The 12,758-nt window shown below is 39.7% G+C and overlaps 1 protein-coding gene across 11 annotated transcripts in view; it reads left to right on the top strand.

Moving 5' to 3' along the window:
* Positions 1-12,758, top strand: part of lrp1bb (low density lipoprotein receptor-related protein 1Bb) — a 281,217-nt gene that overhangs the window by 166,880 nt on the left and 101,579 nt on the right. For all 11 annotated transcript variants that reach the window (XR_006925101.1, XR_006925103.1, XR_006925102.1 and 8 more), the window contains 6 exons: positions 4,667-4,747; positions 5,088-5,258; positions 6,302-6,481; positions 7,323-7,523; positions 11,094-11,339; positions 11,983-12,180. Coding sequence is in view for 7 of the 11 variants with exons in the window: in XM_046844639.1 (XP_046700595.1) it covers positions 4,667-4,747; positions 5,088-5,258; positions 6,302-6,481; positions 7,323-7,523; positions 11,094-11,339; positions 11,983-12,180 (1,077 nt within the window). In the remaining 4 variants the exon portion in view is untranslated. The remainder of the gene's footprint in view (positions 1-4,666; positions 4,748-5,087; positions 5,259-6,301; positions 6,482-7,322; positions 7,524-11,093; positions 11,340-11,982; positions 12,181-12,758) is intronic.

The raw sequence follows: 12,758 nt of genomic DNA, 5'->3' as shown, positions 1-12,758 counted from the left end.
GGTTATGAGAATGTGAATGTGTATCAGAATAACAATAGTCTGGGCTTTTGAGAAGCAGTTTTTCTCAGGCTAAAGTTAAATACTATGAAAAAAAAAACACCTAATTGTTTTCCAATCTTAAACTGCCCTGTTAAGTCTGTGCTGCCTAGACTCAAATTGCTGTTTTTGGATTGTTTTCTGCTAGCCCTGGGTGTAAATACTAATTCTGAGTTGCTGTACCCTTCCTGTCGCCTCTCTCATCAGCAAGGTGTCCCTCTGGGGTGTGCATGCGGAAATGTCGCCCACTTGCTTTGTTCCCCCATCATTCTGTGTAAAAGCTATAGACTGTTTAAGTCAAGGGAGGAAACTTGGCCATGCTCTTTAGGTGGGAGGGATGGCATACTTACTCTTCTCTGTGAATCACAGTGACATTAGCCAATCGAGCTTGTGTATGCTGAGCAGGGCAGATAGTGCCTTCATCCAAGAAGGTTTTGCAGTCCATTGACACAACATAAGCAGCAGTTTAAATAGATATGGTTGGCTGGGTATACTTTTTTTTCTGATAAAGCATGCGCTAGCCTTTGCCCTCCCTGGACGGTAGCCATCAGACGATCTGGCTGGTGGGTGGGAATTGGTAAGTGACCAAATTATGGAGTGAAAAAAACTGACATGACTAGCATATGTGAAAATCCCAACAGACTCCTTTCTGAAATACTCCAAAGCAATCCCATCTGGCAGCAACATGCCACTAACAGCATCACTAAGATCACATTATTCCTTATTTTTATTTTTGATGTGAACATTAACTGAAGCTGTTGGTCTCTGACTGCATGATTGTATGCATTGTGCTGCTGACATTCTTTTTTTTTTTTTGTCTGTCTTTAAAGAGTGTGCACCAGATATAATGTTACCAGATGTTATTACTGAAGTCCTAGTATAAGAAGTGGAAGTCTGGAAAAGATTTAATAAAGTTTTTGAGTTTTGAGTTTAAAATGTAAAAAATCTTTGAGTGTTACTGTACTGCAAGCTGCATTCTCAACTAGTAATTTTTTTTTTTATCTCTTTTATTTGAAATTTTTGAAATGCATTGCCCAACCTGCAATCTTGCTGTTTGTTTTTTTTCTTTCCTCTGGCTCTCTGTCACTCTCACTCTCACTCTCTTCTCCTCCCTCTCTCTCTCTCTCTCTCTCTCTCTCTCTCTCTCTCTTTCTATCTCTCACTTCATACTCAGCTGGGCTTTTTAATGCTTTCTCTTCATGATTGTCCTGTGATTGGTTTAGAGGAGCGTGAGACACAACAACGCCCCATAAGGAATCTTTTCTCAGACAAAATAAACCTTATGGGGTCTGACTTGAGTGCGCAGTATTACATTTTCATGCTTCATATACAGACAAGTGGTATTAAAAAGAAAGCTGGACGCTCTGTTATCATGTGTAGGGATTTTGTTGGCATAGTTCGTGTCCATTTTTGCCTATGCTGAGCTTTCGATCATGATGATACCGGTCTCTTTTTGGCACTGTCTTGGATACTGGCACTGTCTTTATCCACATGGCACGAGGACTCTCTGAATGTTTTGATAAATATAAAAAAATATATATATATTATTTGTCATTTTTGTGTATGTGGGAAGTATTGTAGAGTGATATTTATTTATGAAATTCAAACTTATTTTATTAATTGCTCCTATCAGTAAATTTGGGCCAAAAGATTTTATGTGGCTTTTTTTTATTTTATTTCCATTATTATTCAGAAGTAAACATAGCAGTGTAATTAGCACTAAGGATATTGTCAGTAACAAACATTAGTCATAGACCCGATCACAGGATAAGTGGCAGATAATTACACTACTGCTATCTTACACTAAGTGGTTATGCAGTTATAGTGGAACAAAAACAAATTGCATGTATGTACAATGAAAATAGTGTTGTAAAATATACTAAAATATATTACAAAACAAATTAGTGTAGACATCCAAAGGTATAAATCACTATAGGCTGCATGAGTAGTATAAGAGCAGCAGCATGGCGAAGGATTGCCTCAGCTGAGTGGTAACTGAATGACTGGTTTTGTGCACACTTCTCATTGAAAACGCGAATCATGCTCTGTGGTTATACTGTACAGATAAACAAGCGGATGCCGACTAATTACCGAAGTGTTCATTATCTACAGTGTCAGACTGGTGATATGTTTGGGTAAATGGTATGCCACAGAGTCCAAAGCACCCAGCAGTGAGACACAGTGTTTACATGTCAGCTTGTGCACTCAAATTAAAAACACATCACTTTGACAGCTTGTTATGGATTTCTTGTCTGTTATAAAACTTTATTTTGGCTCTTCAAACCAGAATGTAAATAGCATGCCGTAATGTTTCATTAAAAATATTTTTTTTCTTTGGTGTTTTACAATGACATCTATCTATCTATCCATCTGTCTGTCTGTCTCTCTGTCTGTCTGTCTGTTTTATATTTTCAATTCTTTAATGTAGTCACCTTTTGCATTGATGACAGCTTTGCACACTTTTGCATTCTCTTAGTCAGCCTCCTAAGGTAGTCACCTGGAATGGTTTTCCAACAATCTTGAGAAGTTCCCAGAGGTGTTGAGTGCTTGTTGGCTGCTTTACCTTTATTCTCCGGTTCAATTCATCCCAAACCATCTAAACTGGATTAGATCATGCAATTGTGGAGGCCAGGTTATTTGATGCAGCTCTCCATCACTCTCCTTCTTAGACAAATAACTCTTATATAACCTAGAGGTGTGTTTGGGGGTCATTGTCCTGTTGGAAAACAAATTGTAGTCCCATTAAGTGCAAAACAGATAGAATGGCATGTCGCTGCAAAATGCTGTGTTAGGCATGCTGGTTAAGTGTGCCTCACACTCCCTTTCTTGCCTCACCTTCAGTTTGCCAAGCTGTCATTTAAGCAAAAGGTGACTACATTGAAGAATTGAAAATATAAAACAATATATTTCACTTGTTTTTGTTTACTACATAATTCCTACATATTAAAAATAAATAAAAACAAAAAACAATGAAGGAGAAGGCATGTCCACACCTTTGCCTGGTTCCTATATATATATATATATATATATATATATATATATATATATATATATATATATATATATATATAAGGGATGCACCATATATTCGGCCACCGAAAATTTTCGGCCGAAAATGGCCCAAAAGTGCATTTTCGGTTTTTGGGCCGAAAGACTTTGATCACCGAAAAAACACGGCCGAAACAGTTTGTTGTGATGACGCAAACAGAACCCGCGCCTGCACGTGCATGTCTAAAACAACATGTCTGCGGTGTGGACGTATTTCGGTATATCTGAGAAAGACCCACGGATAGCGATTTGCAAAACATGTAATGCCGAAATTTCGTCTGCAAAGACTTTCTCCACGTCGGGTTTAATTTATCACCTGAAATCCAAACATCCCGATCGCTATGCTGAATATGAGAGGAACACGGCACAGAAAAGCAAAACTCCTCCGAGCATGCGCACTCCGTCTGTGGCGGACGTTTTTGAAAAGGCAGGAAGTTTCCCAGTGATAGTGTTGTATTGTATCTTTAAGCAGTTGCACTTTTTCTAAATGCACTTTGTTTTTATGAAAGAACATATTTAATTTTACAACCTTTCAGCAGGCCAGAGGGTCTGTACATTATTATTTAATGTACACGAGTGCATTAAAGTTAAACATTTAAGACTAAATTTTAATTTATTTTATCCTGTGCATTGTCGCAATGTGCTATAAATAAATATTTTAATAATTTGTAATTGATTAATTCTTTGAAACGTTAATATTAATTTATGCAATTGAAATGCCTTGATTCAAGTAAGTTTAGTACACAGTCATAGACATAAATGCAATGGTAATAATAATTGCCATAATTTCTTTCGGTGTTTCGGTTTTTCGGTTTTCGGCCTTGCTTTCCTCCTTTTTCCGTTTCGGCCAAGAATTTTTATTTCGGTGCATCCCTAATATATATATATATATATATATATATATATATATATATATATATATATATATATATATATATAAAACATATCTAAACATCCATAGATGCTCCCTGATATCTGTTGCCTTGATATTGCCTTTAGGCACCTTCTTATTGCCTCAGACTATTTTCCACAGCCTCTGTGCGCTCTGTTTTTTCCAGTTTTTCAGGACTTATTTTTCATTAACCTCAGAAAGAAAACACCAATAATTCACTTTGACATTTTGCATGACCTTTAGGGTGCACATAGCTTACTGTAAAAAAAAAAAAGGAAAGAAAAGAACGAAAGAAAAAAAAAAAAAAACGGTATGACTGCAGATGACCGCTGGTTGTTTTTTTTTTTTTTTATGTTTTTTTTCCTTTTCCTGTTTACCCTCGCTACAGAATTTCTGGTTTTTTTTTTTTACAGGAATGTAGGAAAAGCTATAGCAAAAGTCCATCTCCCCATATTAATACAGATTTACTGAGCATGAAAGCAAAAAAAAAACATTGAATTTAATCTATTAGCATGACAGTGCAATCAATGTCATGCTGAACTTCTTTTGCAATATTTCAAAGGTAAATGCAAAATGAAAAATTGTCTTTCTGCTCCAGTGCATCAAAGAGACAGTGATATATTGGGTTGTGTTTGGAGTATCGGAGTCTTTGGATTGCTCAGTCCCCATGGTCTCCCTGTCTGCCCACAGCCTTTCCTACATGTGAGCCGCTTACCCAGTTTAGCTGTGCAAATGGAAGGTGTGTCAGCATCAAGTGGCGCTGTGATTCGGGTGAGTGACACATGACATTCTCCAGTTAAATAATAAACAAAGTACAAAGTATAGCAGCCTTGATGTAGTGGAATTTTATTTTATTAAATGCTCATTCAAGCTACTTGATTCTTTTGGATGCCAATAACTGAAATGTGTATGATTCAAATTCCTTTGAAGCAACTCCAATTGAAATTAGATTCTTAGAACTCCATTGTTGTAATTCCTTTTCTGGATTGAAGGTTAGCATCATATATGAAAGCGATATTTTGAAGGTCACAGACTCTGACCTCCATGGCCATATTTCATAATCAGTTCCAGTTCCTGTTTTTGTTCTTTTGTGTGTCTCTTGTGTGAGTAGATGATGACTGTGGGGATAACAGTGATGAGGAACTGTGCACTCATGCCTGCTCCACTGGTCAGTTCCAGTGTTTTACTGGCAGGTGTATCCCTGAACACTGGGCCTGTGATGGTGATAACGACTGCGGTGACTTTAGCGATGAAAACGTGACCTGTGGAGGCTCTGGTGCTGGTAAGGCACTATTCCCTTAAGCAGCTTGCTTCATGTGACTTCTCTCTACTCCCTGACATTATAAATGTGTATGCTCTGCATTATGCTTTAATGAGAGCGAGCACTAAACATAGATGGAGCTTTATTCACAGATTTTAAAACATGAATGATTGGCTTAACAAGCCTATGAAACGATTCATTACTACAGCATCTGCGTAAAACAGCTGATTAGCAAACGAACATGAAGAGCAGGAAGATAACCATCAAGTCAGCTGCTCATAATTGGCTTAGTGCAATGTCCCCAATTTGCTGAACATAAGTTTAAAACTTTCTCCCTCTCTCCCAATACTCAGCAGATCTGATGTTATCTGCGCTCACTGGAGAATGGCCCTGCAGATTTGAATCTTTTAATCTCTTGTAATTACCCCTGAAAGCCGAGATTGGACAGCGCAATGCTTTCAGCTCTCTAGCTTGTCACAGAAATGAGGAAGTCATTCATCAAATCAGCTCCTGAAGAAGGCCTTCAGCCTCCTGCTTCCTCAAGGGGCTGCCCAGTTTACAGTTTCTCATTCAAGGGCCCTGATCAGTGTGTAGCCCTTAATTTGGATGTGTGAAGTGCTGGTCAAGCCATAAACAAATCCTCCTCCCACCGCCAGACCCTTAAGTTTAACTTTCATTGAAAGACAATTAAGGAGCTGCATCATGCAAGATGTTGTTCAGTAATTAGCTTGCTAAATGTTTAAACACACTTCAGCAAAGGTTTATTTAGCACCTGTTGATTATCTGTGATGGAAAACCTGCTAAAAACAATCCTCAAATGAGATCTTTGTTGATGGAATTTATTTCGTTAATTGGATTAGTTCTTCAATAGAACACAATTACAAATTCTCCTAGTTGACTATAGCTACATTTAATGATATAAACACTGCTAGAAAACAATAGTATGTTCTTTGCAGAGCCATTCAATGAATGCAGTAATTGTATGCAATATTTCTGCACTGGCATGTAAAGAGTGTAAATTATTATTATAAAACAACAGTGTATTGTGTATGATATTTCTTCAGTATTGCCCCCTGTGGAATGCAGCAGTGAGGAGTTTCACTGCCGTGCTGATGGCACATGTATTCCTGAGCGCTGGCGCTGTGATGGGGACAAAGATTGTGAGGACAGCAGCGACGAGAGCAATTGTCAAGGCATGAAGAGGATGTGCGACCCCCAAGCCAAGTTTACTTGCAAAAGCTCAGGTCAGTACAAGTGTTAGTAAGGAAAGAGAGAGTCTGTGACCTTTTGCCGGTGCAGTACTCCAGACAGCTTCTTCTGCAGAAGAAAGAGGCATTCTGCATGCTGTGTTCAGCACATTTTCTCTGTAGGCAAAAAAGTGAGAAAATACTTAGTCTTAAATAAGGCTAAGCCTAAATTAAAGTTTTTTTTTTTTTATATCTGTTTATATGTATCTATCTATCTATCTATCGGCTCTGGAACTTGGTATGCATAGCAAGGCAGTTTGCCGACTCTGTGTTCAAAGGAAATTAGTCGCAGTGAGACTGTTTGATATTCCTCTTCATGACTGTTGCTTCAAAAACAGACATCAGTGAACAGCATGATAAAAGAACATAACTCATTAAGTGTTTTGTTCTTTTCTATTCTGATTGCCGGCATGCTAATGTACAACACTATGTCTAGACCACTGGAACAGTAACAGATTAATTGTGCTGCAGATCTGTTAAAAGCTCTGGTATAGGCATGGAAACCATTCTAAAAGGATCATAACAACAAGCATCTTTAACAGCACCAAACTAGCAATACCAAACTGAATTGTTTTATCTAATTATACAGCTGTCTGTGTGGACTGTTTCGATTTCTGTTTGTTTTTTTGTTTATGTTGGAACTGTTATCACTGAGATAGAAAGATCAATTTGGAATAATTACTCTTACTGTTATGTTCAGGCTTTTTTTTTTAAGGATGCTTTCTCTGTATTCACCATCACATCCTTTTATTTCTTTTGGGAATATCAATATGCTTACTTGAAAATACCCAATTAGATTTGACAGCTTGATGTGCATATTTTTGGGTTTCGCCTCTAGGGAAATGCATCAGTAAGAGCTGGGTTTGTGATGGTGACAACGACTGTGAGGATCGCTCAGACGAGGATTCGTGCACCGCATCCATGTGTGACCCTCCTACACAACCCTGTGCCAATGACACATCCACCTGCCTACACCCTCACCAGATCTGCGACGGGAGGAAAGATTGTGCCGACCAATCAGATGAAGGCCCCTTTTGTGGTGAGTGTCTGTGAGCCTTTCAATTTAAAAAGCCTTTGGGATGCTGCATGCTTTAGCATTGTTTTTGTCTCTGCAAGACCACTATAAATCGACTGTGGGGTCCTAACTGTCAAATAAACTAGTGCAGTATTACATGTCATTCCTTACTAGACTCTCCAGTGAAGTTTGGTCGAATCACCTTTGCTGTCTTTTTGATTTTTATAGCTTTAACAAATATAATGTATCAGTGGATGAATTGCAGCACTATCTAAACCCTTTATTTATGTCTCTGTAACTTGGGAAGATCTTTCACTAGGTTCCAAGGAGTTAACAGATTCATTATATGTTATATCAGTACACACTAGTGCTTTTCAGATCGTATCTGACATTACAACAATAATGACTAGATAGATAGAAATACACATGGGTAAGGTGTGTGTGAAAAAACTGATAAACACTGGAGCAAATGAGTGTGTATTGTGTTTACCACCTAATGGCTTAACAGACCCTGAAGATACTCTATTCATGTTAGCACACAATATCCTGAAGGGTTTTTCAGTACTGTATTACATTCTGTCCTTGAGCAAAGTGTTACATGTTTAAAATGTGACCCTTGTGTGCAGCCTGACTGAAGCGACCTTTGATGATGTGTTTGCTTCAGTAGCCATCACTGTGGAAATCATCTCAGGAGAATTGGCAATGTGTAATCCTTTAGAGCAGGACAAGATAAGCATTTTGGTATATTTAAGCTCGTTGTCTTGCTGTAGCCCAAGGGAGACTACCGGCCTTGCGCTGGAACAAGGTGCACTGCTAGTCTAAAAGGACCCACCATGGCTCAACCATCTCTTTGCCAATTATATAAGACAGTGTTAGCTTGAGGGGCTGTTTGATTTAAGCCAGCACAGCTAGCCTGTTTCCTACTATATCCTTGGGGAAGAAAGGGTTCTGCTCCTTGTGAATTTCACGGCCCCCCTACAGACTAAATTAAATCCTTGTCAGTGCTGAGGGGATCATCTTAATCACTAAAACCAATGAGTCCTTGGAACAATGTCATTTTGCCCAGCTTTTAAATCTTGGTTTTCCTTTCTTTAAACAAGGACATGAGAAAGAAAGAGGTTTTCATTAAAAAGGAGAGGTATGAGAAAGTGTATAGTTTTTTTTTACAACTCTGAAAAGAGATACAGTGTCTCAGTTTCTGTTTTTACTTAGCTTGAAGCACTATAAGAAAAAAGATATCTTCTACTCAGACAAGGTTCATTTTGTTTGCTGTGCTCACTGCACAAAGCCAGTTTCTTTAATGTAATATTGCAGCCGCCTCATTTCTTAGATCGCGCCTGACTTTTCATAATGCTGTACTGTCACACTTAGCTAGTAATGTCCATTAGCTCGGTATAATTAAAATGTAAAAGATTTACCTTTTCTTGTTGGATAAGGACCCATTTATCTCTAGTTTATGTTGTGTTGCTACGTGCATATGGAGCATTTATTCTTCATTTCGGTTGTTTGCATGAGAAAAGCAGCATGGGCTGTTACTTAGCGCCGTTCAGAATTCTGTAATGCATTAACATTTACTATTAGTTTTTCTCCTCCAGTTTATTTTAGTTCATACAGTTTCAGCCAATTACCAGACTTTAACCATGGAAAAATGTCCAATTATTATGAATTTAATTCCCCTTCAGGACTATTTATGTGTGAAGTGGGAAGCTGCAGGCAACAATAATAGCCTGGTTGGGGTGCAAAGCTACTTCATTATGTCGATAATATCACAAACAACCCAATCAAGTTGGGAAAAGAGGCAAATAATATTGTAAGTTGGACATTAAGGAAGGAGAGAAGGATTTGTACTGATTGGCTAGGCAGAGAAACAAAGCTGGGAAGGATCTGCTACAAGTCAAAGCAATAAGCGATGGAGATGGAAATGTGTTGACTAGTGAGGAGAGTGTGTTGAGAAGGTGGAGGGAGTATTTTGAGCAGCTGATGAATCAGGAAAATGAGAGAGAGAGAAGGTTGGATGATGTGAAGCAGGAAGTGGATAGGATTAGTAAGGAGGAAGTGAGAGCAGCGATTAAGAAGATGAAGAGTGGAAAGTCAGTTGGACCAGATGAAGTGTGAGATGTTTAGGAGAAATGGCAGTGGAGGTTTTTAACCAGATTGTTCAACAACATTTTAAAAGGTGAGAGGATGCCTGAGGAATGGAGAAGGAGTGTGCTGGTACCAAGTTTAAAGTATAAAGGTGTGCAGATCTGTAGTAACTACAGGGAAATAAAGTTGATCAGTCACACCATGAAGTTATGGGAAAGAGTAGTGGAAGCCAGGCTGAGAGAAGAGGTGACCATTTGTGAGCAACAGTATGGTTTCATGCCGAGGAAGAGCACCACAGACGCATTATTTGTTTTGAAAATGTTAATGGAGAAGTATAGAGAAGTTTAGAAGGAGTTGCATTGTGTGTTTGTGGATTTAGAGAAAGCCTACAACAGCGTGCCGAGAGAGGAGTTGTGGTATTGTATGAGGAAGTCAGGAGTGTCAGAGTAGTATGTGATGGTGGTGCAGGACATGTATGAGGACAGTGTGACGCATATGAGGAACAAGTGCAGTAGGAACGACAGACTGATTCAAGGTGAAGGTTGGACTGCATCAAGGATCGGCTCTGAGCCCTTTGCTGTTTGCAGTGGTGATGGACAGGTTGACGGACGAGGTCAGACAGCAGTCTTCGTGGACTATGATGTTTGAGGATGATATTGTGATTTGTGGTGAGAGTAGAGAGCAGGTTGAGAAGAGCCTGAAGAGGTGGAGGTACGCACTGGAGAGAAGGGGAATAAAAGTCAGTAGAAGTAAGACAGAGTACATGTGTGTGAATGAGAGGGAGTGGTGCAGTAGCAGGAAGAAGAGGTGGAGAAGGTGGAGGAGTTCAGGTACCTGGGGTCAACAGTGCAAAGTAATAGAGAGTGTGTTAGAGAAGTGAAGAAAAGAGTGCATGCAGGGTGGAGTGGGTGGAAGTGTGGCAGGAGTGATTTGTGATAGAAGGGTATCTGCAATAGTGAAAGAGAAAGTTTATAGGACTGTGGTGAAACCTGCGATGTTGTATGGCAGTGTCATTGACTAATAGACAGGAGGCGGAGCTGAAGGTGGCAGAGCTGAAGATGCTGAGATTTTTATTGGGAGTGACGACGATGGACAGGATTAGAAATGGGGATGTTTTAGAGACAAAGAGAGGGAGGCACAATTGAGATGGTTTGGACATGTGCAGAGGAGGGACATGGGGTATTTTGGTAAAAGAATGCTGAGGATGGAACCTCGAGGAAGGAGGAAAAGATGAAGGCAAAGGAGGAATGCAGGTAGTTGGTTTGAAAGAGGCAGATGTAGAGGACAGTGTAGTATGGAGATAGATGATCCACTGTGGTGACCCCTAACGTGAGCAGCCGGAAGAAGAAGAAGATTAATGAAAAGTATTTAATACACTATTATTATTGTCTGCTTCCCTCATTGGTTTGCTGATTGGATAGCCGATCGGTTGATTGTTTTAATTACTTACTAACTTGCTTGCTTACTCTTTCCATTAAGCAGTGATTTCTCCCCCTTATGCTTCCTTAGACAAATGCTTACAGGCGAATGGGGGCTGCAGTCATCAGTGTAGTGTGGCTCCCAGCAGAGGGGTGGTATGTTCCTGCCCCACTGGTCTCCACCTGGCGTCAGACAATAAGACCTGTGAAGCTGTAAACTACTGCACCCGACACCTGAAGTGCAGTCAGAGATGTGAGCAGTACAAAACCACAGTCAAGTGCTCCTGTTATCCCGGCTGGAGGCTCGACCCTGATGGCGAGAGCTGTTATAGCACTGGTACTTTCACAGTTTGTGCACATTTTCCATTCAAATGTTTATTGTGTCATAAATGGGATGAATTTGGAGGCAAATCAAATTGCAATGTAAATAAATGATGTAAACAGAGTTCCTGTAAAATGTAATGCCTACTTGATTCATCTGGACAGCTGGCTATTTTTAGTCTAAGCAGAGCCACAAACTTACTAGCACAAATCCTGTAGCATAAATCTACCTAAGCAACACATTTTACCTAATATTCCAATTTGATATCATGTCTGTTAATGAATTCATAGCTGAGTTATGGGCATTCGGAGCTTTATGCAGTGGATGTGCTCAGTGTGCAAAGCAATAAAAGGAGCAATAATCCAATGACAGCAGGATACACAATCATGGGGTTTCCAGTGAGAAGCTAATGTCTTTACAGCAGCATGCCAGCCAAACACTTTTAGATTGTCTGAGGCAATCAAATTTGGGTCATCAGCTGGCGGACGACAATGAGCATCTGCGTGATATACTGTGGGTCGAGCCCAAGAAGCATATGCAGAAAAGAGTTTGGCTCTTATTACATAAAACCATGACATCCATTACCATTTATCATTGTCCAACTGTGATTTAGGGAAATGGGTTTTAGCTGTGTACATGTCGCTTTCCACACTGTCAGATCCCTTTGAAGCCTTCATTATCTTTTCCATCCGGCACGAGATCAGAAGGATCGACCTTCACAAGCGTGACTACAGTCTGCTAGTGCCTGGGCTCAGGAACACCATCGCTCTGGACTTCCACTTCAATCACAGTCTGCTTTACTGGACCGATGTGGTGGAGGACAAGATCTACAGGGGAAAGCTCTCAGAGACTGGAGGTACATGCCCAGTCCCACAGAAAGAGTGAAATACCTTGGTGTCCACCTATTTTATGAAAGTAGAATGTGTTTTTTTCTTATGGTTATCACTATTATTAGAGACATTTTTCAAGGCCTATTGTGATAGAAATTGGGCTGCTTTTAAGGGACCCACAAAAAATTGGGACGGAAATGATGAATGCTGCTAGTTCTCTGGGTGGCCATTTAGAAATCTGCACCCCTGCTGTATTTATCACACTAGCCTGTGTGTTTCTCTCTGTGACCTGATGCCTGAATCCATAGCCCCGCTACGGCTATTGCTTACTCTTTGTTTAGCATTTCATAAAGCTCTATGCAGCCAAGGATAATTACAAACAGCTGGATTATAGACAGCCTGGGAGAGGCTTTAATGTTTAATAGAAAGCATTGAGGAAGCTTCCTTCTGTTTGCAACGTCGATTTGCTTCCCTCCTGAGCTTGCCATTTTCTCCTGAAAGCATTTTGGGGAAATAAAGGCACAAAAGGTGGAATGCTTCCATACGATTCATTCTACACCGTCTCTGTTTGCCTTTTGCTAGTGATGATGGTGTGATTGCTGTT

The sequence above is a fragment of the Silurus meridionalis genome, chromosome 3 (genome assembly GCF_014805685.1).
Source record: "Silurus meridionalis isolate SWU-2019-XX chromosome 3, ASM1480568v1, whole genome shotgun sequence".
NCBI classification, from domain to species: Eukaryota; Metazoa; Chordata; class Actinopteri; order Siluriformes; family Siluridae; genus Silurus; species Silurus meridionalis.
Note: the sequence above shows the minus strand (reverse complement) of the source record. Positions and strands in the feature narration are given on the sequence as shown.